The 26,127-nt window shown below is 38.1% G+C and overlaps 2 protein-coding genes across 2 annotated transcripts; one reads left to right on the top strand and one right to left on the bottom strand.

The window, feature by feature from the left end:
• Nucleotides 1-5,579: 5,579 nt before the first annotated feature.
• On the top strand, nt 5,580-7,837 carry rnf26 (ring finger protein 26). The gene has a single exon (XM_074641991.1). The coding sequence runs from the start codon at nt 6,051-6,053 to the stop codon at nt 7,398-7,400; it is 1,350 nt and encodes a 449-aa protein (XP_074498092.1). The 5' UTR covers nt 5,580-6,050; the 3' UTR covers nt 7,401-7,837.
• An 11,675-nt stretch (nt 7,838-19,512) lies between these two features.
• Nucleotides 19,513-24,629, bottom strand: c1qtnf5 (C1q and TNF related 5). The gene is made up of 4 exons (XM_074641990.1): nt 24,578-24,629; nt 24,074-24,245; nt 20,542-20,792; nt 19,513-20,461 (listed from the first exon to the last, which is right to left on the bottom strand). The coding sequence occupies exons 1-4, from the start codon at nt 24,612-24,614 to the stop codon at nt 19,941-19,943; spliced, it is 981 nt and encodes a 326-aa protein (XP_074498091.1). The 5' UTR covers nt 24,615-24,629; the 3' UTR covers nt 19,513-19,940.
• Nucleotides 24,630-26,127: the final 1,498 nt, after the last annotated feature.

The raw sequence follows: 26,127 nt of genomic DNA, 5'->3' as shown, positions 1-26,127 counted from the left end.
TTATAATTTAAGGAAAATGAGCAACTTACACTGCAAAAAAAAAACTGGTTTTATCAGGTCCTTTCTGTCTAGAATAAAATATAATAAATACAAATGTTATGTGTTAAGTGAAATAAATCGGTGAGTGTGGGTGATTTTTCAAGGGACGAATGTCTGGATCTTGAAACGTAAAAGAATAAGGCCGGTCACTGAATCAAAATACAATTTTGTAAAAAAAAAAGAAAAGGATTTTCATTAGAAACTGTTTAAGAAAATTAGACTTAAAGGACACAAATAGAAGCCTGTGTACATCTCTTTGATATATTCTGTTTTGCTTTGTGAAACTCATTAACATAAAAAATTCATGATGATGCAATGTTGAATGTATCATCATACATTTTCCTTTCATGAAAAAGATTATATGTCAAGAGTAAAGTGCTTTTGATTTATGATTATTCAATTTATCAAGTAGTTTAATTACTGAGTTAAAGGTGTGCAATACGAAATTGATAGCGTTTCTATTGCCTCCACACAGCTCTCAACATGGCGACGGCTGAGCAAACAACGGCAACAGTGCTGAAAGAGTTAACAGTGTTAACCTGTGTTGGCGCTGCACTTCCACGATGACGACGGCGGTCGGGATGGCGTTATCAGCTGTAACCGCCGTATGAGAGCAGCGGCCGTGAGCTAGCCAGTGGGGTACACTCACATGCATTAAAATGCAGCTTCAGACATGTAAAGAGTTTTTCTAAGTTTATATATCAGAGTTGAAAAGATTAGTCAATTAATTGATTAAGTAATTGATTGAGTATTTTTGATAATTAATTGTTTTCAAACTGAAAACCAAACGTTCATCATTCCAGCAGCTCACGTGAGAATTTTTTTGTGTGTTTCATCGTCAAATAAGAATATTTTGAGGTTTTAGACTCCAACTTTTTCTTATATGTTATATAAAAATGACTAATTTATTAATTGACAAAATAACCGCAGATTTATTTATAATGAAAATAATCGTTAGTCATTGCAGCCATATTGGAAATAATTATAAATTAAGTTTTGGGGGAGTTTTTGTCTGATGGAAAAACTAAGTTTGCAATTGTAGACATCACGGTTAGCTTTTTTTTAATTTAACAAATGGTCTCACTGAGGTTTTTTTTTGGGACAGATGCAGAATAATGAGTCATGAAGCAGGAAAATGCTACTCCAGCCTGTAAACTCACGAACATCCTGCAGATGCACAGACGAGGTCCTGAGAAGACAACTCAAAGGACAGGAATGTCACACTGACTGACCTCCACAGTCTTAGTCATCTTATTCATATTTGAGACTCTCTCTGAGTCACATCCGTAAAATCATCAATGTCTTTTACTGAAGGGAGTCTTTTATCCTGCTCCTCATTTCCCACCTTTTCTCTCAGTCTTCCATCACTCCCTCTGTCGCCTGCTCAGCGTGTATGGAGGCAGTGGGCTTGAGACGGAGGGTTTCTGAGGAATGCAGGGTCCTGCTCTGGGTCTCGAACCGTCTGCACTCCAGTGATTTCTACTGTTTGGAGTTTGTGTTTTCCCAGAGAAGCTTCTGGTCTGCCGCCTACCCCCTGTCCTCTTTCTAAAACACACACAGATGTACTCTGATTGTAAATTTATGTGAGTCCAGTGTACTGGCTGGCAGCCAAAGTCATCACTGAATTAGATGATCTGAACTCTACATCCCAAAATGAACCACAAAGTCTGGGAACACGACACAAAACTTGAAGTCACGGCCACGATGACAGATTTTCCAGATTATGGGGAGACTGATCTGTGCAAAAATGGTCAGGTCACTATGGACAGTGGACAAACTATCTCGTAGTGCTGGAGTTTGACTCAGACCATTTGAAAACAGGGGGGGTAAATCTCTGTGTAGCGAGTTAGATGAGAAGATCGATACCACTCTCCTCTATCTTTAGGATATTATGAACCCACAGCCAAAGTGTAAAAAATTATTATTTTCCATTTTACAGGGTATATTATATATTATATTTTATAGGGTGTATTGGGTTATATGTGTCGGGCTATTCCTTGGCTAGGACCAGTAACTTCCTGGAATCTCCACTGCTTACCTGGCAACCACTCCAACATGTCATCAAAATCATTTTGTCTTTTTAAAGGGATAGTGTGTAGGATTTGGCGACATCTGGTGGTGTGGTTGTAGATTGCAACCACTGAGTACCCCTCCGCTCACTCCTCCCTTTCCAAGACTGCAGTAACTTAAGCCGCAGGTGTAAAACCGTGGTAACGCCGTTCACCTCGCTCAGAAGCCATCCTTACCATAATAACAATATATACATCATACCATATAACAAGAATATCAGCGCTCTTGTCTGGCGATATGGTTTTATTTCTGCAAAAGTCAGTCTTTTAAACGTCTGATATTTGATATTTCTGGCCAGTTGTTCTCTCAAAAAAGACCTTTATATCATACAGGTTGTGATAACTCAATTTTAAGACTTTATATAACATTCAACTTTACATTAGAGATATTCAACAAGACAAGTGGCTGTGGGTTCACAGCTAAATTGATTTCAGCTACCCATGGGGCTGACACAGAGCAGTAAAGAGTTGTTTCTGGGGAATGGAAGAGCAGACAAAGAGGTGGAAGGGCGGGTCAGATGCTCAAGTTTCTTTAAAGGGTGGAAATGACCCAGCGGGTGAGGAGCCCAATTGCTGCAAATCAGTCATCCGTGGGCCCTCGGCTCCTTGTAGGAAGCGCGTCAAGGGGTCGGTTTGTCTTGCTGTCTCCGTTTCATCCTGTGCAAGCTTCTCTTGTTTCCCATGTCTGTATGATTTTTTTCCTGCCCTTTATTTTTGAGATTATTTGCTTATTTTAGCTCATCATCTCTGAAGAGACAGCTTCCAGTTCAAGATGGATTTCAAGGCTTGTCATCATTGACAAATGGCCCATCTTTGTCTCAGCTGGAGTGGTGCTCTAAGGCTGCTGGGTTGGCCACTTCTGCTGACTGAGTGAATCAACATCAAGACTGCTGATACATCTGGAAGATGCACACTTTGAAGCAGGAAAAAAAAGGAACAAGTTATCTTGGTTCTACTAAATAGCCTCCATCATCTTTGGGAGAGGCCGCATTCATAAAAAATGGATGTCAATGAATATGAATGATCTCCTGAGCCCAGTACAGAAACTCTTGAGCTTAACGTAGACACGTAATTGTGTAGTATAAGGGCACTTAAGGAGGGGCTGCCTGCAGGAGGTTTCAGATGAAAGCAAGCCTATTGTAACCTCATGTCATTTCGAGAGGAAGGATTTGGCTGACCAGAAAAAAAAAACAAAGGAAGCTGACGACTGGCCTTCTAAAGGACCACGGGGAAGGTTAGCTACCATAAAAGGAGCAGGTCCAGAAGCTCTCTGCTAGAGACAAAGTAATGCACAAGACCTTTTATAGCTTCTTGCACCGCTCCTACGTATCCCTCCCTGTTGTATCATTAAATGCTTAAACAAATGCTGTTTGTCAAGTGTCGAAAGGTTTGGAACAGGATTTCCCATGATCGTATCAGACGGAGTTTCCCTTTGCTAGTGTTGAACAGCTCAGATGGGGAGGATGAGGCACAAGGCAAGGAAGGAAGTACTGTTGATATTGTTCAGGATCGCAAAGCTTTTGTGTTTCATTGTCATTAAAGCGGCTGAGGTAATGGGGAGTGTGGCTCAACAATGTAATGTAAATGGAATGAGTTTGGGAAATTGGAAAACCCTGGTGATGGCATGATTGATCACAAAGCTGATGAAAACTGACTGCAATTGTTTTCACTTCTCTCGCTCTCTCACACACAGTTTCTAAGAACAAAGAAAAGGTTTTAATATTTTTCCTTGTTTACAATTCTGGGGGAAATGTGCCAATTTTCTAAATACTTGAGATCCAAAGCAAACAATAACGAGAAAAAGAGTGAGCTCTCTGAAATTAACTGAACATAACTATATTGATCTGCAGGAGAGAGAGAGAGGTCAGCCCATTTCATAAATATTTCTATTCTCTCTCGCTCTCTCTTTTTCATTCAACAACAACAGAGGCCAGAGGTTGTCATTTTAACATCTCTTATTGATTGAAGAGGAAATTATGTAAATTTACTGTCTAATTTCATTAACGAGCAGCATTAATGATGACAATAAGGATTAGAATTTGTATATTTAGATTAGTGGATAGGCATTTTGCTAATATCATTATTAAAATAATACATACATTTCTGCTTTTTTTAATTACCAAAATTAGAAACCGAAAAGCTAAGGTTGTGTTATTATATTTTTATTATATTGTATTATAATATATTATTACATGTACCATTGTTATTATTATTCAATTTATTGTTATTATTATATTTTATATTGTTATATAATAATAATAATAATAATAATAATACATTTATTTATATAACACTTCTCAAAACAGATGTTTCAAAGTGCTTCACAAGACAATAAAAGCAGATAAATAAAGTAAAAGATATGGTAACTGCTAAAATAGAACATATCAATAATAATAGAAGTGGTAAAATGGTAGGACAAGTTGATAAAACAAATATACAGTATATACATAAATGTGTATAAATGTACACATGCGTCCAGAAACGGATGTATACATACATATATTTATACCCAGTCTTCTACTTATAGGAATGCTATCCTAAAAGTATATAGTAATATATCATTATATTATTATTATTATTATTATTATTATTATTATTATTATTATTTAAATTATATATTATTATATTTCCATAATCTTTCTGCACTTTTATAGCCTAAAGTACTGTACATTTTATAAGGTTAATTTAATTTACAGTAAAGTATATTAATATTATATATATATATATATATATATACTTTTTTTTTTACCAAAATTAGAAACTGAAAAGCTAATCTTGTGTTATTATATTTTTATTATATTGTATTATACTATATTATTACATGTACCATTGTTATTATTATTGTATTTATTGTTATTATTATATTTTCTATTGTTATATATTATTATTATTATTATTATTATTATTATTTAATGATATATTATTAGACTTCCATAATATTTCTGCATTTTTATGGCCTAAATTACTGTACATTTTATAAGGTTAATTTAATTTACAGTAAAGTATATTCATATTATATATATAGTAATTATATAGTAATATATATACATATATATATATAGCAATTCTATTCTAAATTTACATTTTATTTGATATTATTATTATTATTATTTCATTATATATTATTATATTTCCATAATATTTCTGCACTTTTATAGCCTAAATTACTGTACATTTTATAAGGTTCATTTAATTTACAGTAAAGTATATTCATATTATATATATATATATACAAATTATATTCATATTATATATTCATCTATATAGTATATTCATATGTTATTATAGTATTATATTATATTATAGTATATATATAATATTATAATATATTATATATATACACCCTGTAAACTAATATATACACTATATTTATATATATATAAAATAATATATTTCATAAAACATTCTGATTCATTTAACGGTTCTGTGACGTAGGTCAACGTCACCGGAAGAAGAAGTTGTAGGAAGAGGTCAGCTGATGCTGCAGTGTGACCAAAACAAACATGGCGGCCACAGTAACGACGGTAAACACACATCATCATCATCATCGAGGCTTCTGTGTGTCTTTCTCTCCTCCATCTCTCTCTTGATTTCACCCGTCGGGGTTTTAACAGAGTGTACGTTTCATAAACTCACCGTTTAACCCGTCTAAATGTTTCTGGACCGTGTTTATTTTAACCGGAGAGAATAAAAACTAAACCCGGAAAGTGAACGGAAGTGTGTCTCTGGTTTGAAACCAAACATCCGCCTCTGGTAACGCGTGTGTTTACTATCTTATCTCCCCGCTTCAGCGCAACAAACACGCAGAAAACATGAAGAATATCGTCCTTTTAACGAAAGGAGTGGTTGTGTATTGTTTCGCCTGACTCTAAAGGACAAGACGGTGTGAACAAGATGTAGCTGACGTCTCCCCCTGAGAGGTAACCATAGAGACACACTACCATGGGTTTGGTGAACTTTGTCATCTCCACTGTAGGAAAATGCCTCGACGCCGTCTGCTTACTGCTGGACCTGAACTTCCTCATCGTGCACACCGTGGTGCGGACCATCCTGGCTGTTATCACCTTCATCACCAGCCTGCCCAGCCTCCTCCTCACCTCGCTGCTGGAGCTGGGCAACCTCACCCTCCTCTGCTTGATATCCACTGCAGAGGCGACGTCAAACGTAGCCCACGGTACTGTCACCATGCTGGGCAGCTTGCTGCTGGCTCTGGAGGGGCTGCTGGAGAGCCTGAAGATGGTGGGCTACCTGTCCATGCATGTGCTGCTTCGTGGGAAGGAGCACCTGTGTCGAGGTCTGCTGTGGTTGCTGGAGGGCTGTGGCATCGCTGTGAGTCTGGTGGTGTATTTCACCAACACCGTGGTCAACTATGCACTCATTGCCACCCAGAACGTGTACTCGGTGGTGGTCAGCGTGTGGCAGACGGTGTCCAGCCCGCTGCAGAAGGTGCTGGAGCTCACGCTGACCTCCTTCACCTTCCTGTACAGCACCCTTGCCGGGACTTCCGCTTTCCTGTGGTCACCCTGTAAACTGATCTTGGACTTTCTGGTCTCGCTGGTTCACATGTTTATCAGCATCTTCATATTGAACATCTACGGTCTCCTGCTCACTGTCACCATCGCTCTAACCACCACCGCCTACCTGAATCCAGAACTGACCCGACAGGCCGCCGTGCGAGTCGTGGATTACGTTCATTCTTTTCCTGCCTTGCACAGATTTTATCTGTCTCTCCACCACCTCGCTTCAGCCTTGCAGAGCGCCCCGCGTTTTGCACGTGGTGCCGTGCGGCGCCTGCAAAGAATACTCCATCACCTCTACCTGCTAGAGAGAGGACTTTGGCAGAAGCTGTCTCGGCTCAGCAGCCAGCTAGGACTGGCTCTGAGGACGCAGCTCAACAGGGACAACAACAACAGGGAACGTGGCGACGGCGACCCCGGAGAGGAGAGGCGGGACCCACCAGATGGAAGAGCGGGAGACGGAGCCCACCAGGAGCTGCTGGATGTAGTTCTGCCTTCATCGAGCACAGACAGACCACTAAAGAAGCAGTCGTCTTCGGGCAAAGACAGTAAACCTCTACCTGCTGAGAACCTGCTGACTCTACTGAAGGAGCAGGAGGACAGGAAGAAGTGTGTGATCTGTCAGGACTGCACCAAGACGGTGGTGCTGCTGCCATGCAGGCACCTCTGCTTGTGTAAAGACTGTACGAACATCCTGTTGAGGCAGCCCATATACCAACAGAACTGCCCGCTCTGTCGGCACATGATCCTCAACACCATGGACGTGTATCTATGAGGGACTAAAGTGGATCTGCGGGCGTCTGACCACATGGAACAGCCTATCAGTACCTACAGTTTTACCACCACTGATATTATGTTGTATGTCTTGTGTTTTTACTAGGGTGTGTTAAAGGATAAGTCTGGTAATATTTTACATTTTTCTTACTGTTAACAAATCCCATGATAAGACCAAAAGTAACAACATATTAGTCTGTTTGTTAATACTTTACTGCTTCTCCACCTTGACAGTGGCACTCAGCCCCAAGCCTATTTCATTTACACTGAAGATGTGTGAATGGTACTCAAACAGGTGTAAATGGGTAGGTTTTTACCTATCTGTTAGTAAGGTTCTGGATTTATTGGGATTTGTGGGATTTATTAATAATCAAAAATAGAGAATATTATCAAACTTATTTTTAAAATTTGGTTTCAGGTCTGTGCACTTTTTGAGAACAAGAAAAGAAATGCTAAAGAAAACACACACTGTGTCCCAATTCCACACGGCATACTAACCGTATACAGTATGTACTATATACTAATCTTTATAGTATGCTGTTGTGCAGTTGGTATACAAGAAATCAACATACTTAACTGTTTCAACTAAGGGAATACACAGGAAATTATATATGATACTTGCGCTGCCGGATGTTAATCAAACTACAACATTAAAACGCCACTACCAAATAAGAACAGTCTCACCACCATCCACAATTACTTTTTATTTTGTCCAGCTGTGAGCAGCTCCTGCATGTCCTTTGTGCATTGCATTGTGAGAGAATAGTGTCCGCCAACAGTACAGTACGCTCAAAAAGGAGGTTGTTTTTTTTGTATGGATACTGACTTTTTTGAGTTTATTTTGTGAATTTGTGATTTTATGAACACATGACACACTAAAATCCTGCTTAGACTTAGTTTGTATGGATTTGGGACACAGCTACACACTAAGAAGCACCTGTTAAGATATTCCAGTATTGCCACGTTGAGTCTCAGGTCTCGTAGCCATGGTAACCCGCCAGTGCCCTCCCTGATGCTGAAATGTTTACCGCCACTCATGTCTTAAAATGTTGTGCTTTCAGTGGGTCAAGCTGTGAAGTAGATAAAAAACTAACACTGTGCTTTATTGCATGAGTATACAAACGATTCCACACATGCTGTATGTATGAATGCTGTATGTCCAACAGTGTATTCAAAGCAACACCATGACTGTTTTTGTTCTGTTTTACAAAGCTTTTACCATTTAAATATACTTCTGTAAGTGATGACCACTCCTCACAGAGCCATGTAAAGAAGAAAGTGATTTGTAATTTTCCAGTCAGGCCTGATAAAACAGCTTTATTCCATTTATTTGTTCTATTGATAGGGTTTATTCCAGTCTTCCATCAGAGGCACATTACAGTCACCACCAACACATAATCCATAAAAGGTTTTCCCTTTCCTTTGTCATTGTAATAAAGCATAGATTTCTGTTGTATAAAAGGACCATAAACTAATAAGGCTTTACAATTTAATTTGCTTTTGTTTCTCATTTTTTTGCCGCCGAAGCTGAAGTGTTGATATTGATCGGTGTTTAAAGTTTACAGGGCATAGTCGTGACCCCACTTAATGCGTTATTATCGACGGTGGGTGGCGTGGAGTCAGATCTGTCATATGCCCTTGTTTTTCTTTAAATAATTTGTATGATTTGAAGAAATTGGATTTCTGCATTGTTTTTGGAGATATGCTATACTGACATTGTTACATTAACAGATATCATTAATGAAAGTGGACTGAATGTCAGTTTTTGATAAGGGTGTAAATGATTTCTAGAGACCAGACTGTAGTCACTACTATTCGTAAAATGTCAATGGCATTCCTACCTTAAGATTGCAGTGGACTGAAAACAGCTCACATGACCATCATCTCTTGTTAGCTGCAGTTTATATGATACAGTGTGGGACAATGTGATTTGAAGACATGAATGTATCTTGTGTTTTTTTATATACTATGGCTGCCACATAACTGGCAAGTCTTCTGTTCATAATAAAACAGCAATGACTGAAACTCTCCTCTGATTTTCTTCTTCAATCCAAGGCGTAATAATCTTTGTAAATGTTGTCACAGCTGAACTCTTAGACCGTGAGGAAACACATGGGTATCAACTACTGAAGTAAATCAATTAGGGCTGCAACTAACGATTATTTTCATTATTAATCTACAGCTTATCTTCTTGGTTGATTAATTAATCATTTAGTTTAAAGAATGTCAACAAATAGCAAAAAAATGCTGATCACAAGTCTCAAACAATGTTTTTTTTGTACTCCTTATAGTGTATAGTGTATATTCATATCATAGAAGATTCAGAAATCTAGAAAATATTTATATTTAAGAAGCTTGAGCCACCTAACAAAATTATTTAAATGATTATCCAAGTACTTATTTTCTGTCAGTCAATTAATAGAATAATTATTTCAACTCTAAAGTGTATTTACACCAAAGTGGTAGAAAATAGTACAAACTAGAAAAAGGAATTTCCTGCTGAAAATGCGTGGGAATGCTGACAGCTGAAATTTATTGCAAAGCATTGCTGAAAATGCAGAAATGTGAAATGACTTGCCTAAAAATGTTAAAGCTCAAATGCATTGTACTGCACTGCTGTAAACCCTAGAAGATGAAATGTACAACTGGTAGAGTTGGAAGCTGAACTGCATTAGCTAAAGAAGCTAAGAGCTGAAATACATTGCTAGAAAAGCTGGAAGTTAAACTGTAATACTGTCAAAAGTGGTAAATTAGAATTTTCCTGAATAGGCGGAAAGAAGAAATGCTTTGTATGTATATCAGACAGATGAACTGCATTTCTAAACACAAACAGAGACAGAGAGAGAGAGAGTAGTATTTGGGTGAAATAAACCTTTAAAATCTATAAGTTGTTACACAGAAAGTGGTATTTGGGTGGAAAGTAGCAGTAGGAGTTGTAGTTATAGTAGTAATAATCCAGCATTTTTCTAACTTTTTTTTCAGACATTTTCAGACTTTTTCTGTTACGGTCATCTTTTCAGACTTTTCAGCATTTTTCAAATCTTTTTTTCAGATATTTTTCAGACATTTTCAGACTTTTCTTTTTTTTTTTTTTTTTTACCTTTTTCAGACATTGTTTAAACTTTTTTTCCAACATTTTTCCAACTTTTTTTAGACTTTTTTTTCTGACATTTTTCCAACTTTTCATCCAACTTTTTTCCAACTTTTTTTTCAGACATTTTTTTCAGACCTTTTTCAGACATTTTTCAGACTTTTGTTTTCCAACAATTTTCAAACTTTTTTTCAGACATTTTTCAGACTTTTTTTTCAGAGTCTTTTTTTACAACATTTTTCAGACTTTTTTTTCAGAGTCTTTTTTTACAAAAATTTTCAGACTTTTTTTTCAGAGTCTTTTTTACAACATTTTTCAGACTTTTTTTTCAGAGCCTTTTTTACAACATTTTTCAGACACTTTTTTTCCAGGCTTTTTTCAGACTTTTTTTGGGACATTTTTTCAGACTTCTTTTTTCCAACACTTTTTCCAACTTTTTTTTTAGACTTTTTCTTTTACGGTCATTTTTTCAGGTTTTTGTTTTCCAACATTTTTCAAACTTTTTTTTTCAGACTTTTTTCCCAGACTTTTTTCCCAGACTTTTTTTAACGGTCATTTTTTCAGTCTTTTTTTCCAACATTTTTCCAACTGTTTTTTTTAGACATTCTTTTCAGACATTTTTTAGACCTTTTTTCAGACTTTTCTTGGGACATTTTCAAGACTTTTTTTTTTTTTTTTACCTTTTTCAGACATTGTTTAGACTTTTTTTCCAACATTTTTCAAACTTTTTTTTCAGTCATTTTTCAGACTTTTTTTTTCTCCAACATTTTTCAGACTTTTTTTTCCAACATTTTTTTCAGAAATATTTTAAGATTTTTTTTTCAAAACATTTTCAAACTTTTTTTTCCAGCATTTTTCAAACTTTTTTTTTCCAACCTTTTTTTCCGACATTTTTCAGACTTTTTTTTCTCCAACATTTTTCAAACTTTGTTTTGGGACATTTTTTCAGACTTCTTTTTCCAGCATTTTTCAAACTTTTTTTTCAGTCATTTTTCAGACTTTTTTTTTCTCCAACATTTTTCAAACTTTTTTTTAGACATTTTTTTCAGACAAATTTTAAGACTTTTTTTTCAAAACATTTTCAAACATTTTTTTCCAGCATTTTTCAAACTTTTTTTTTTTCACACTAAGAAAAGCACAGGTGTAAATGATAACATTAATGATGGCTGAGTTCCATTTAGCTGCTCCAGTTTCAGGGTCCTGGTATTGTTCATGCTGTCACACTGTTATGACTCAACGGGACTTGAATAGAACGGAGCGATCGTTAATGTCATTAGTAACACCTGTGATTTTTTTACTATGACAAGCTGTTAAAGTCCTGTGTAGAAATCAGTAGGGGTGTAAAGCAGAGTACAGAACCATATTTCCATCTTACATTCCTACCAACATAGCTGACTAATGCTCACATACTTCATGATTTGGCCTCTGTATCTTTTACCAAATTTGGTTTTCCTCATGAGGTCCACTCAGCCTGCTTTATGCCCACAGGGCTTAAATATGTAGAGGGCGATGCAGATTTTTACAGTGGGAAGTATCTCCACGGGGACTAGACACACACGAATACAGATTCCTTTCACATGTCGACATTGTATCTGAAACCAGAGTTAATGAGTCCAGAGATAGCTCCACTTTCATCTGTCTTGCATCTGTGAGGATAAAGGGAGTGTTTGGGGGCTGCAGTGGGGTTGCAGGGTCAGAGGAGCGGGCCCCTAATGGTCATATGGGACCACTTCCACCACCATATAACAATTCACCAGAGCCTTGTGGTTTACATCTTCATTCCTGTTCCCAATGTTCTCTCTAAAAATATCCCCAGCTCCACACCAGACATCTGCTGAGATAAAATAATGCACTCAATGACATTAATCTACCATAGATTTTAATCCTAGTGTATTTTTTGCAGGAATAAAAAGATTTAAGTTTGATGGTATTACTGAATTTGTCTCTGTACATGACATTTGCATCTTGATTGATCCTCTAATTCAGTGGTTCCCAACCTGGGGTCCGGGGCCCCCTTTGGGGGGTGCCAAAGATCACAGGTTGTCAAAATTAGATTTGCGCATGTATAACTAAAATCATAATCGTTGTAAAGTACAAAAGTCAAAATTTATTGAATGTAGTCACAAAATTCACAAATAGTTTTTATTTAACAAAATATTCTGCTTCAATGGATAGTTGTTGGTGGTTAGCCAAAAACAACATCCACTGCGGCCAAAAAACAGTTTGCTCACACACTGATGAGTTATGTTAATTAAAGAAAGCTGATTTATTTAAAAAAAAAAAAAAAAGGCTAATTCAATTACTCATTCAATGATATAAATAGTAGAGGGGCTTCAAAGAAAATAGTTTGGGAACCACTGCTCTAATTTACGGGTACTGACGTCATGTGTGACTCAGCAGGAGACATGAAATCTTATATTTATAACTGAGAGGTGTGCGCCGGTTTCAGCTGGATAACCACAAACTAAACACTCTTGTTAACAATCGAAAAATAAATCCAGGAGTTGTTTATTGTCTCCTGACCCGCGAGTCCAGCGTCAGCAGTGTTTACGTGTTAGTCGTAAGTGAGGGCCGTGTTAACAGAGGAGAGGAAGTTTAATGTCAGGGGAAGAGCAGGGAGGGGTAAACCGAGGCGAGCTTTATACTCCGGGGATTCGACCTCTTCCTTTTGACCCCCCGGTGGTCCCGGCCTTGAGCAGCGTGGGAAAATGTCAGACTCTAGTGCACTCGTCCCTGCCTCACTCAGGCTCTACTTTTTCCGTTTATGATCACTGTCTCCTTCTCTTACCCTGACTCTTTTTTTCTCCATCATCTATAAACTGTGTGCTTCTTAAGGACTGGGAAAAAATGTCTTCAAGCCATCAGATCAGTGAGCATCTACCCTGCTTAAAGGTCAAAGATGGTGACCAACTACAAACAGCGAGTCAACCCTGACCTCTGACCTCCCTCTGGGGGCTCATGAACAATAACAGTTTTTCTGCATAGATGAGTTATGGGAGGTACGTTTCTATAGAGTGGTGCAGGAATGAGTCCTAAATCCCGGAAATGAGTTAGCATTTTAGCACTTCATCTCAAAGTGAAAGGGTTTTTTGAATGGGTTTTTGGTCAGATGCCTGAAATAAGGTCTGTGGTTAACACAAATTTAAGAGATTTTAATATTTGTGGCTAAATGAGACTACTAAACGTCATCACGCTGAACACTGGTCCACCACAGAGTTTATTTTTATGCAATAATCCCAAATCCAGTGGAAAAATCTCATTGGCTCTTTGTCGAGGGATACCAGGGCGATGCTAACTTGGTTGGCCTACAAAAATATGTCATCCTTGCTCTGATATCGACCAGCCTGACATGACAAGCCCGCCTTCATGATGTAAAGACAAATACAACAGTGCAAAAGAGACCAACATTTCACACATAGAGGATCAAATCTGGAGTATTTACAAAAGATAAGACAGAATAGAGAGGAAGCTATGGCGTTGAATTAAGATGGTAAACAACAGTTTGACAGTAATGTGAGGAGATAAAGAAGAAGAGACAGGCAGCTCATTAGCCTCGGCTTCCACCAGACTGTAATTAAGAGGTTTGCTGCAATTAATCCAGATAATCCTGACAGCCTTGAATAAATGCAGTGTGTGATGTGGGCCTCATGGAGATTACAGATGGATGATAGCCATCAGGTCAGAGGGCTCATTATAGGGGCTCCTCGTGGTACTTGAACTTTCACCTTCGGACTGAAGAGAGAGATATGAGATGCAGTGAAATGTGCCACTGTTTCAACACAAGGAGGATGGCCAGGGCTGAAAGAGATCTACTCAAGTAGATGTGCTGATACTGATTTTAAAAACAATGCACACCTCCATCATCAGTGGTGATCAGTTTAGAAGTCACATAATTAGTTAAATTAAATTTACAGCTTACAAGTTACACCTTTATTTGGAACTTTTGGTGGATCTCCATCATGGCAAAACCTACACCATGAAATTAATACTTTTAATGTGCAATGTTTCTGTCAAGAAGAGTGAAAAAGAAAACTACTCCAGTACAAATTACAAACTCTTTTTATAGCTGGTTTATAAGAGTTTGAATTTGCTTAGAGGCTATATGTGCAGCAAAACAGGCCAATGTACAGTAGCATCCTGACATCCTGATCCTGACATGAGAACATCTGATTCAATAATACTCTCCAAAGACTGAACTGTGAATCTTCTCAGAGACCTTATAAGGGAAATAAAGTTTAAAATAAACTTCAGTGGAATGTCTTCCTGGTTGTGCCATAGCAGCAGAACTGTAGTCTACTATTAAATATTTGTTCAGTACAATATTTCAGCAAAAATCTGTTTTAAGTATAACTGTTGATCTCAACTTTTAGTCCAACAATAACATGCAAAAGCCCCCAGTCTGTCAGCGTAACAGGAAGTGGGATGCAATTGCAAACCGGGGGAATCTTAAAGGTAGCCCCAGAAGGGGAACCACAAAAATCACAAGCGATTGAAGGGGAGAGGGGAAACATGAAATAAAAATGATCCTACAAAAAAAAGAAAGGCTCCCTACCCTCACTAAGATATTAAACTAGATTAGTGGACTCAGATAGTAAACTAAAACACCACTGCTGAGCAGCTGACTAGAGGATAAACTCTCTGGGAAACTAAAGAAAAAGACACTGGCAGCAATGCTACAGTAGGTCAAAACTGAGAAGCCAGGTCACACAGACCTATCCCACTCGAACAGACAATGGTGACCAAATCATGCAGATAGGTTCACGTGGTAACGTCTGCACATACTGAAGCTGTCACTACTTCTCACACTGAGACAATGAGTCAGCATCCAAACACTGTAAACCAGGGTAGATATCGGCTTCACACACCTGATCCTCATCAGGGAAAACGAGGCTCCACAGCTGCCCCTCCTCAGAGATCATTAACCACCAACCAATCAGACCTGTGAGTGGCCCCTCACACAGTGACACACTAGTAGAGATTACTTTACTTTTTTACTCTCGAGTACATCCTTAGGATTAGGGAATGAGGAAAACTAGACTGTGAGAAGAATTAATGAGAATATATTTAAGTTTAAACACATATGAAACAGTCTTCAACATACAAAGTCATAGTTGTTATCAGTAGAGCATAAAACCCTCTCTCACTCCTCAGTGGTGGTATCAAGTTATTCATATTACATTATATGCTGCAGCATATAATATAATATCTGCAGACAGTTCAAATCTCCATTTAGTTTTCACACTTTCAAAGTGTTGCTCCAGCTTTCATACATTTATAATGAAGCGATAAGAGTGCAGGGTGGATCCGTATTGATGTGTCTATATCTACCGTATGTGGTTTTATTTTTAGAAAATGATCCCTTTGGTTACTGTTTCTAAAATGAAGACCATTTTAAGTGGATTTTTTCAATTTAATTGCCAATATATTGACAGTTAAGGCATTGATTAATCAGTTATTTATGTATAATTTTAAAAATTGCCTTTAAGTTTGTGTTAATAATCTCTTGAGAGCAGGTGTTGTGTTTCGAATGGCAAAGATCTGATTGAGAAAGAACGAATTTCTTATAGCTTGCAAATTGTGAAGGCAGAATATGATCAATAAGTATTGGGAGTCCCTTTGTGACATAATGGGAAGTCGCTACTGGAGCAGGCGTTGTACTAATAAAACCCTCATGTGTTATATATACAATCCTGTGTGAATTCCTTCCTACTCTGTCGCTCACATCATTAAGGCACCTCGGGGCTCAGAGTCTGTTGATACAGATGGCTGAAAGGATCAGTCCTGCCCACATAATCCGAAGCACAAAGTGATGATACATGATCCTCTCCTATGCAGATGTTCCTGCAGACAGTGTTTTAGCTGCTGAACAGTGATGCACCACTGACCCCTGCTGGAAAACAGTAGTGTCTCCAACTACAGCTTTGACGGAGGAAATGCCAAATAACTGAGTATAATATAGTTGTTGGCAGCATATTTCCTCTAGATTCGAGCTGTATGACTCGCTGTGTTCATCGGAAATAAATCGGCTTTGTCTTCAAATCATAGTTAGTTTGAAAAGATCCGAATTCCTATCCACATATCTTAATTTTAATTTGGAGACATGCATTAAGGACAATGAGGCCTATTGTTTCTGGTAATTTGGGGATTGATGACCTGAGGAGAAGTTTATGTTCTACAATTACACACAAATTACACACTTTTATTTTTATTTTATTTTTATCTTTTGGACTAAATGTCTTTAAATGTGTTTCTAAATTAATTTAAAGTATAGTCCAATGATTTAATATTTCTCCACAATATTTCCTTGGCAGTGTAGAGAAGGCTTTAAAGGAACACTTTTGAGAAATAAATTTGTTCACTTTGTTGCTGAGAGTTAGCTATAGGTCAAAGGTCAAGATCAAAACTACTCTCAAGTGTGTTTCCACCAGCAGCCAGTTAGCTTAGCTTAGCACAAACACTGGAAACAGAGGGAAACAGCTAGCCTGACTCTGCCCAAAGGTAACAAAATCTGTCTACCAGCACCTCGAAAGCTCACTAAATTAACTAATACTACTAATACTATTATAACTAATACAACTAACTAATTAACACATATCTCATTTGTTTGAGACATACAAAAACCAAAGTGTAAAAATGACAAATTGTGTGTCCTGGGTTATTTCTTGCATGGCAACCTGATGGCAACGACAAGATTGTAGAAACGTCTAAATATTTTGAGTAAGAATGTGTATTTTTGGGTAGAAACGTTGAAGTATTTCTTTAAAATAGTATTTAGGCCATTGTGTAAGGACATAAAATGTACAAAACATATAATCTAACTTAAATTCATGAATAAAATGAGAAACTAATAGAGTTTACAGACATTTTGGCAGTCAGTCAAACATATCTATACGGTGTATGTACACACTGTTGTCTTTCGCATTGTCTCACTATCTTAACTATATATTATATCTGCGTCAAGGCTTTAATCCAGACGTAACTGCCCGTAACTGCCTAACTTGCCCTCCTCCGCCACAGACGCCCGTCCACCAATGAGAGCTCAGTGTTTCATGGAGTGATGTCACTGTTTGGCCATCAGCTTCAAACAGAGCGATTTACAGGCCGTGAAATAATGGAAATAAGTGATTGATGCCAGGGGAAGATTGATTAACTCCCCGCTTCTCTCATTCTGCCCTAGAGGGGAAAGTTATGAGGACATATTTAAAGCTTAATTATGTGTAGGAGTCTCACGGAGTGAAGGGAAAATAACATTTCCTCATGTGTGAGGTAGTTTACTTGAAAGGCACAGAGAGACTTTACTAGGTTCTGGTCTTCTCAGTGTTTACTCCTAAATAAACAGCCCTGCCTCAAAAAAGATGTTTAGAGGCGATGGGAGAGGCTCAGCTCAGTAAACTGGGAAACTAATACGCACTATAATTGTTTTAAACTATCATCATTGACGGGAAGAGGGAGATGACTTCAACCATCAACCAGCTCACAGTGTTGAAGTGTAGCTGGAGAGCCTCACAGCGTTTGGTGAAACCATTAGGCAGAGGTAAACAGTGTAAGTCCAGTGGAAAATGAATATTTGCCAGCCTTTTTTTTATTATGGTATTTACTTTGGTAGCGTTTCCCTTTGGGAATGAAAACCAGAGAGTTGGTTGTTGGATTTTATTGATAAAAAATGCCACGTGAAAGTTTATCACTTTCGTTAAAATTTTATACTGTACTTTTCAGGTATTTATACTTTACTGGAGTATTTCCATTTCATCCTACTTTATACTTCTACTCCATTACATTTCAGAGGGAAGTATTGCAGTTTTACTGCACTTATAGCTACTAGTTACTTTTCAGATTAAGCTTTTACATTTAAAAGCTCATATGATGAGTTAATACAATATGATGCATTGTTAAAGATTAAACCACTGGCTCCCAATCTTTTTGACTTGTGACCCCTTACAACCCTTGTTGACCCCTTGTCATGTTTCAGATGTCTGAGTTGTTAACAGCTCCGACAGCAGCCCGTTCGCACGAATAGGAATGCCATGATTAATGCGCAAGGCATTTAGTGTGCAGTAAGAATGCCTTTCTTGCATTTGGCGTGTCATTTGTACAGCATGTAGTCTGTACTGACTGCAATGTAAACGCTCGGGGTAAATATACTACGATCAGAGCTTGTGACGTAGAATAAAAAGGGTGAAAGACCGCTAATGGTGGGGGGGAGAGGAGGTGGATGGGTCCGACAAACACACAACTTTTAACCAGAAGACCGGTGTTTTATTTTGTATGTTATGTAAGCAACGTTTGTCGCATGTTTTTTAGTGACGTTTGTCACATGTTTTCCATACTTATGTTACGTTGGTTCCGTACATATTTTACATAGTTTACGTACTTATCTTAAGGCCAACCTTGATGTTTTTCCTAGACCTAACTAAGTGGTTTAGTTACCTAAACCCAACTGTTAGGTTATCGTAGTTTTGTTGCTTGGTGTACAAATGACACGCGAAAATCCTAAAATGCGTCCTCATGACGCGGAATATCCGTGTAATGTCATGCTATTTATACGCCTTCCTGTGAGACCGGGTTGCCAAAAGAGAGGGATTACCCCTCTAACCGTATCAGATGGTCTCATTTGAATAAAAGCTAGGATGGGAACCACTAGATTAAAATACCTGTCTAATACTCTACATAGTATATAAAGTAGTTAAATTTAGCTCCACCTTGACCAGCTACAACAATAAAATGCCTCCTATACATTGATGCATCAGTCATATATAATAATAAATCACTCAAAGGAGCCGTTTTTCTGCAGAGCGAGTCCTTTAAAAACTTTAAGTATATTTTGGTGATAATATTTCTGTAAGCTACTTAAACTTAAGTAGGACTTTACATATGATGGAGTGATTTTACACTGTTTTAATGGTACTTTTCCACCACTGCAATCAGGTAAATGACTAATAAAACAGATGTGTGCAAGATTGATGTTGAAATTGTAGAACTGACTTATTGCAACAAGAAGTGAAACTGATCCACTCACAGTATCTAGTGTTAATGGGTATTTATTTCCAAAAATATGTCAGTCGTGTGTGTTTTTATTCATTTTACATGTTTGCTGTGCAGATATTGACACTTGGAAACAAGGTGCAATAATAGCATAAAACTGGTTGAATGGAGTTGGCTGAAGGCCGTTGTCACAACATCTGTTACAAGAATTAAAGGCTCCGACTGAGGAACAGACACTGAATCAACAGTGCGTGTACCTCACACTTCACCAGTACGGTATGTGCCATTCAAGTAACATTGTCTGGTGTGTTTTATACTCATTACACAAATACAGATGTACCAAGTCACAGCCTATTCACTCGTCTTTATCCAGAACTTCTCAATTAGAAAACTGAAATAGGCAAAAGAAAAACAGGTTGTGGTTCATTTCCCAAAAGTGGGATATGACTTTTTTTTTGTTCATATGTGTCATGCAAACACAGCAGAGTTTTTCCAGTCTGAGTACACCAGGAAGCCGGTGAAGGTGCTGTCTGTTTTGGTGCTGGAGTAAAATCCATTGTACTCTGACAGAGCCATCTGGACCCACACCTGGTCACCAGGGATGAGGTGGAGCATGGAGCCGCCAGACAGGGACGCCGGTTTGGGCCAGTTGCCGTAATACTGAAAATAAGATGCCACTGTGTGGGCGTTTTTCATCAGGTCAAACTGGAGGCTGGCACGGTAGACTGTGGCGTGCACGGCAAAGTAGTAAACTCCTGGCACTTTGCAGGTGAAGCGTCCCGTCTCTGTGTTGTAGTCACCCTGCTCATTGAGAACGACCTTGTCAAAGCAGACTACATTACCCACAGTGATGGGTATCGTGTGGCCCTCGGATAGTTTGACGCTGAAGGCTGATTTGGGGGCCACTGCGCACTCTCCCGCCTGTCCCCTTTCTCCCTTCTCTCCTGGATTACCTCCGTCCCCCGTCAGGCCTCGCACTCCTGTCTCACCTGGAGGAGCACAGACATGAGCATCCACTGCAGGGACATTTATCACATACTCACACATGAATCAATAAAAACAAGAGCACCTGGGTCTCCTGCGTCCCCCTTGTGCCCCTTCTCCCCTGGAGCAGCATCTCTCCCGTCCCTCCCGTCTCTCCCTGGCTGACCAGCACCGCCGTGAGCTCCAGGAGTGCCCGGTATGCCAGGGTGACCGGTACACAGACTGGGAGGGATCTTGTTGTCTTCTAACTGGTTGGAAAAATGGACTTGGAGGAGGAGGAGGAGGAGGGAGTGCAACAAGGGCAACAGCCTGAGTGAGGTCATTGCAGTGTCAGGGCTGAGGGACAAAAGAGAAATAGAGTTTAGACTTGCAAAGATAAAGGAAACATGATGGTTTAACATTACGGTAAAACCAGTTTGAACTGGACTACATACAATGGTATAATAGTGATGTGGTTAAACAAAAGTGCACCACAAACGCCCCTTTAAACAACCCTTCAAATCAAACTTGATCAGATTACAGAAGCAGGGACGTATAAATGTTGAAATTGCGTAAACACACTGTAATGAAAGGACTTTACCTACAAACATACTGTGTGGCACAGAACTACAAAAGCTTCAGTTCAGTTGCAGTTAAAGGGAATCTATCGCATGAATTTAAGGACTATTCCTCACTTGGTTTGAGGGCAAAATAAAACTGAAATAATCATATTACATTACTGAGTTGGCTTTACTCACTAGGTGTCAGTGCTGCCAAAACTGAAAGGAAATAGCCAGTAATTTAGACCAGACGACTCATGAAAGTGTCCCTCTCCACTCCAGGTACATATCGTTGCACAATCTAATAGCTTTAAAAATATTAAAACGTGCCTATAAATTGAGATTTTTACTGACTGTAACAACACCCACGTGGAGCGTGTGTTTATTAACACAGGTGCAATTTTTTGGTTCCAACCGGTGATTCAGCTTTCTCGAGTAATGAAAGGTTACGAGTCATGATAACAAGAACAGCATGCTCTGTTTCAGGGAAAGCACGTGGTCGGGAAGTGATTGAGGGGAAAAAGAAAGACCAGGAATGAAAGAAGATTCAACCAACAGCAAACAGAAAAGACCATCATCTATGATCCCAAACTGATTTAAGTTTTACATCAATAGCTCAATATTTAAACTAAATATAATTTAATAGTCTGGCATTACACATTGGTATAATTGCAGAGTGCAAAGATCAGAAATCCATGTAAATAAAAATGTATTTTTAACACTCGTTTGTCTCTGTGAGGGACACGCAGACTTTACAAAATCTCTTTTTTTTCAATTCAGTAGAATGAAAATAATGCAACTTCCTGAACTTATGATTAATCATATAGTCAGAACAAAAACATGATGACAATACAGATGTTTCTAATAAAGGTTTGAGATGCTGAATACCAGAAAGACTTCTCAGAAGTCACACTTAAAAGATAAAAGGGTCATCCTCAAGTCGTCTCTCCTTCTGTCTGCTTCTGTTTCCTGTTTGTTTATTCTGTTTTTATCACTAAGGAATACATGTAAGAGTATTTCAATGTTGTAGTTTGTCAAAATGAAATAAATTGTATATACTTTTTGTACTACTGGGTAGATTAGTAGTATACTGCATCATATCATGTGTTTTTTATTTTAGGTGAAAAGTAATTAGTATCTATAAGCGGCAAATACATGTATTTTATGTAAAATGTTAATCTAATAAAAGTATGTAGTAAATGTAGTGGCGTAAAAAGTACAATATTTACCTCTGAGATGTATGTGGAGAAGTAGAAAGTAGCAGAAAATGTATATACTCAAGTAAAGTACCTCAAAATTGTACTTAAGTACTTGAGTAAATGTACTCAGTTACTTTCCACCACTGTATGAGAGACATCAGACTGTACTGCTACCTAACTTGTATATAATCAGTATGTTTTATTACAACATCAGTATGTTTTATTACAACACCCTCACTCACAGTGTTTCCCCGCTCGTCTCCGCTGTCGCCCTGTTTAACTGTCTGTCTGGCAGCAGGACAGGCGTCACAGGATCATAAACTGGACTGATGAGCTGAGCAGGAGGACTCTCAGCTGTGTGACAGTACACTACCAGCTCTCTGCTGGACTCCATGTTCATGGTTAAAACGTACTGTTTGTGATGTGTGACAATGAGGAGAACAGTTCGGTTTTTAACAGATTGTTTTTTTGTCTTCTATTTGGAGGTTAATCATAATTGGAATTGAGAGTTTACATCGAAAACAGCTGCAAAATAAGAGGAGAGAATAGGAGGAGGAAGAGGAGGAGGAGGAGGAGGAGGGGGGCTATAAACAGATAGAAAACAGTGAGAGAAAAAAGGAAGAGGGAGGGAGAAATGCATGTCAGCATTCCTGGCAGTAGAGGAGAGCAGACGAGAGGACAAATACTGGAGAGTCTGAACAGCTGTCTGCCACTCCTCCTCCTCCACCGCTCAGATGATTAGAAACATGAATGTTTTCAATAGCTGCACAGAAGATGAATCTGCTGTTTATGGACCACTACTATGTGAACGACAGTGTTTACTGTACAACTACACAAACTATTGACTCAGTTTATACAGTCAGAGCAGCTTTATTGTCTCTGTTTTTTTTAATGTAGATTCATAATCTGCTGATTTGTCAGACAGTTTCTTATCATTTTTTTGTAGGTTGCTGTAATATATGAGGATGATTGAGATTAACTTTTACAGGCAGTTCAAAAATCTAATTTCTCTCTAAACCTGACATATATTTTGGCATATTGAGACCAGCTGAAGTGTACTGATATTATCCACGTTTACCAGGCTGGTAAAGGCAAAGCTGCACATTCATTTTACCCCTGTGTTGCTGAATAATGCCCTTAGCTGGTGATGGAAAGTACTGTACATAAGTACAATGTTGAGGTACTTGTACTTTACTTGAGTAGTATATTTTCTGCTACTTTATACTTTTACACCACTACATTTCATTGTACTTTTTATTCCACCACATTTATCTGACTGCTTTAGTTTATTGCTTACTTCACAGATTAAGATTTTTAGATTATAAAAAGGTATCATAAATATGATGGATTGCTTTAGAAACAAATATCCAACAATATATAATAATATAATATAAATGTAAATATATAATAGTTCAAATTGGCTCTAACTTGACCAGCTACAACATTAAAATATTACTTAAACTTGAATGCACCAGTAACAATAATCAGTTAATTTAATATATCATTATTTATCACAGACAGGGGCCATTCTGTTGCATAATGATTGCTTTTACTTTTTTGATAATACTTCTGTACTTTTACTTAAGTAAGTTTTTGAATGCAGGACTTTTACTGTGGTGTTGTTACTTTTACTTAAGTAAAGGATCTGTATACTTCTTCCTCCTTTGCCTTAAAGTCTTCTATATTATCCAGCAGTCATATTATGCACGATACACAGTGATGTACTTTGTGGTAATTTAGTTCTTACTGGATACTCTGAAGGAAAAGAAGATTCAGTTCTCAACACTAAGGCCATCAGACATATCTCAGCTCTGCACCCTGACATGTGTAGACTTGAAATCAAACCACTCAGCTTTCACAGGAAACAATCAAAACTTACCAGAAGATGTAGTGTGAAGTCTTTGGGAGCTGCTGCTGCTGCTGATGTTTGAGTGCGTCGAGGAGAACCCAGTGAAAGCCGTTCCTCCCAACCAGAGAGTCCGGCTGGGAAAAACTGAGAGGAAATGGTAATGAAATCCAATTAGAAACTGGGGAGGGTGGGAGAGGAGGACCTGAGGGTGGAGGAGAGAGAACAGGGAGGTTACAGAGGAAAATATCTGATGTTTATCCAGCACAAATAAAAGAGAAATAATAACCAGCTCTGAAACAACATTACATAACAGTGTTTGGGAAACTCTCCAAGACGTAACCATAGAGAGTTCAGAGGGCTGTGGTCAGAAAAAAAAGGCAAATGTCACCACAACAAACTGCAGCTGAGAACGAGTTTATAACACAAAAACACACTCTGCTTCAAAAGACAGAAGAGAAAGAGAAAGAGAGATACATACAGACATAAAGGCAGACAAAGACAAGCACATTTCCTTCTGTGATTTTCTTTATCTGCCTCTGAGATGAGGCAATTTGCTCCATGCAGATAACATAGTCCCACTAATATCAGTCTGCCACTCAGGCACGACTCTCTGACAGTAATCCTCTTCTCTCTGTAATCCTTCGGTGGCAGTGTTAAATTGATAAAGCAAGAGCTCTTGATATCCTTTTTGACAAGGAAGCCAAAATTGAGCTGGTTAAATTCAGCAGCTCCCTTGAATTCAGGCCAATGAAAACATGTTTTCACTGTTATTGTGCAGCAGTGACCCCAAATGGACCAGAAACGTGAGAAAAACTGGAGATGGTGGAGGAGAGAATCTCTGTGGGAGAAAAAGAGAAAATGGAAAATAAGCAGGATGAAGCCCATTGGAGCAGGACTGTGTTTAGTGTAACACAGGAGGCAGCGATTACGTTCAACCATGAGCCAGGAGGACCAGTGTTTTGCAGGTTTACATGTTCGTTTCTTTTAATTCGGCATAAAATTGACCTATAAACCTGTTTTAGGTGGTATTCAACAATACTTTTTTAGCCATGTTAGATGCTGTTGGGATGGCAACTTTGTTCTGTCCATCGCTTCAGTCCAGACTGAAATATCTCAGCAACAGTTTGACGGATTGATATGAAATTTTGTACATACAATTGTGGTTCCCAGAGGATGAATTGACTTTGGTGATTCAGTTCTTCTGTTATGGTTGAATGAAAGTACTGTTGTTATTGTCTTAGAGTAAAATGTCATCAGCATACAATTTGAGTTAGATTGCCACATATTTGTGTTTGTGAGACACACATCTGTTATGGTAAAGAAGGCCAAAGTGATACAATTAAAAGTTTTAAATTCAAGGAATATGTTTTTCAATTAATTTGAATAAAGTGGATTATAGTATTTATAATTATTCTGGTAGGTTTATTGGACTTCAACACCATGTGCTGTTTGAATAGCTTGTTGCAGAACGAGGCACAGTAGTTTGCATGTCTCTCTATTCAACTATGGGCAGTATGAGATGTTACGTGGATTTAGGCTATACATGAAGCTTGTATTTACATTTCTATGTTTAGTAGATATGTGATCGATTATGTAAACTATAAAAACTGTAAACTATAATAGTCAAAACTTCGGCCTTAGTCACGGGGTGCAACATTTTGCTGGAGGGACGGATTTGGCTCACAGGCCAACACCACACAGTAAATCATCTTGTCATAATAAATTCAGTCTCTATGGGTTATTGACTCATATTGAGGGAATTCAAATTACATAATTGATTGTGAAAATGTGCACACCCTACAGTTATAAATATATAGAAATATAGAAATAAAAGTATTTTGTGACATGTATGTTCCCACTGAGAACAAAGAGTGAAACTGCTCTGACTGAACACATGGATCTGCTTGGTGTTTTTACACTAAAACGCTGGTTTTATGGGAATGTGATGACGAAGAGGGAGGATGGAGGGGTTGTAGGGTTAAGGGGGAGCTGACTTTCCTTTGAATTTGAGTCACCAGGCTGTTGTGAGGACGGTATCCAGCAGGCAGTGAGCTATAACTGAAGCGAGACTCTTGGAGTTGAGA

This window comes from Sebastes fasciatus, chromosome 7 (assembly GCF_043250625.1).
Source record: "Sebastes fasciatus isolate fSebFas1 chromosome 7, fSebFas1.pri, whole genome shotgun sequence".
Classification (NCBI taxonomy): Eukaryota; Metazoa; Chordata; class Actinopteri; order Perciformes; family Sebastidae; genus Sebastes; species Sebastes fasciatus.
This window is presented reverse-complemented; position numbering and strand designations above follow the sequence as displayed.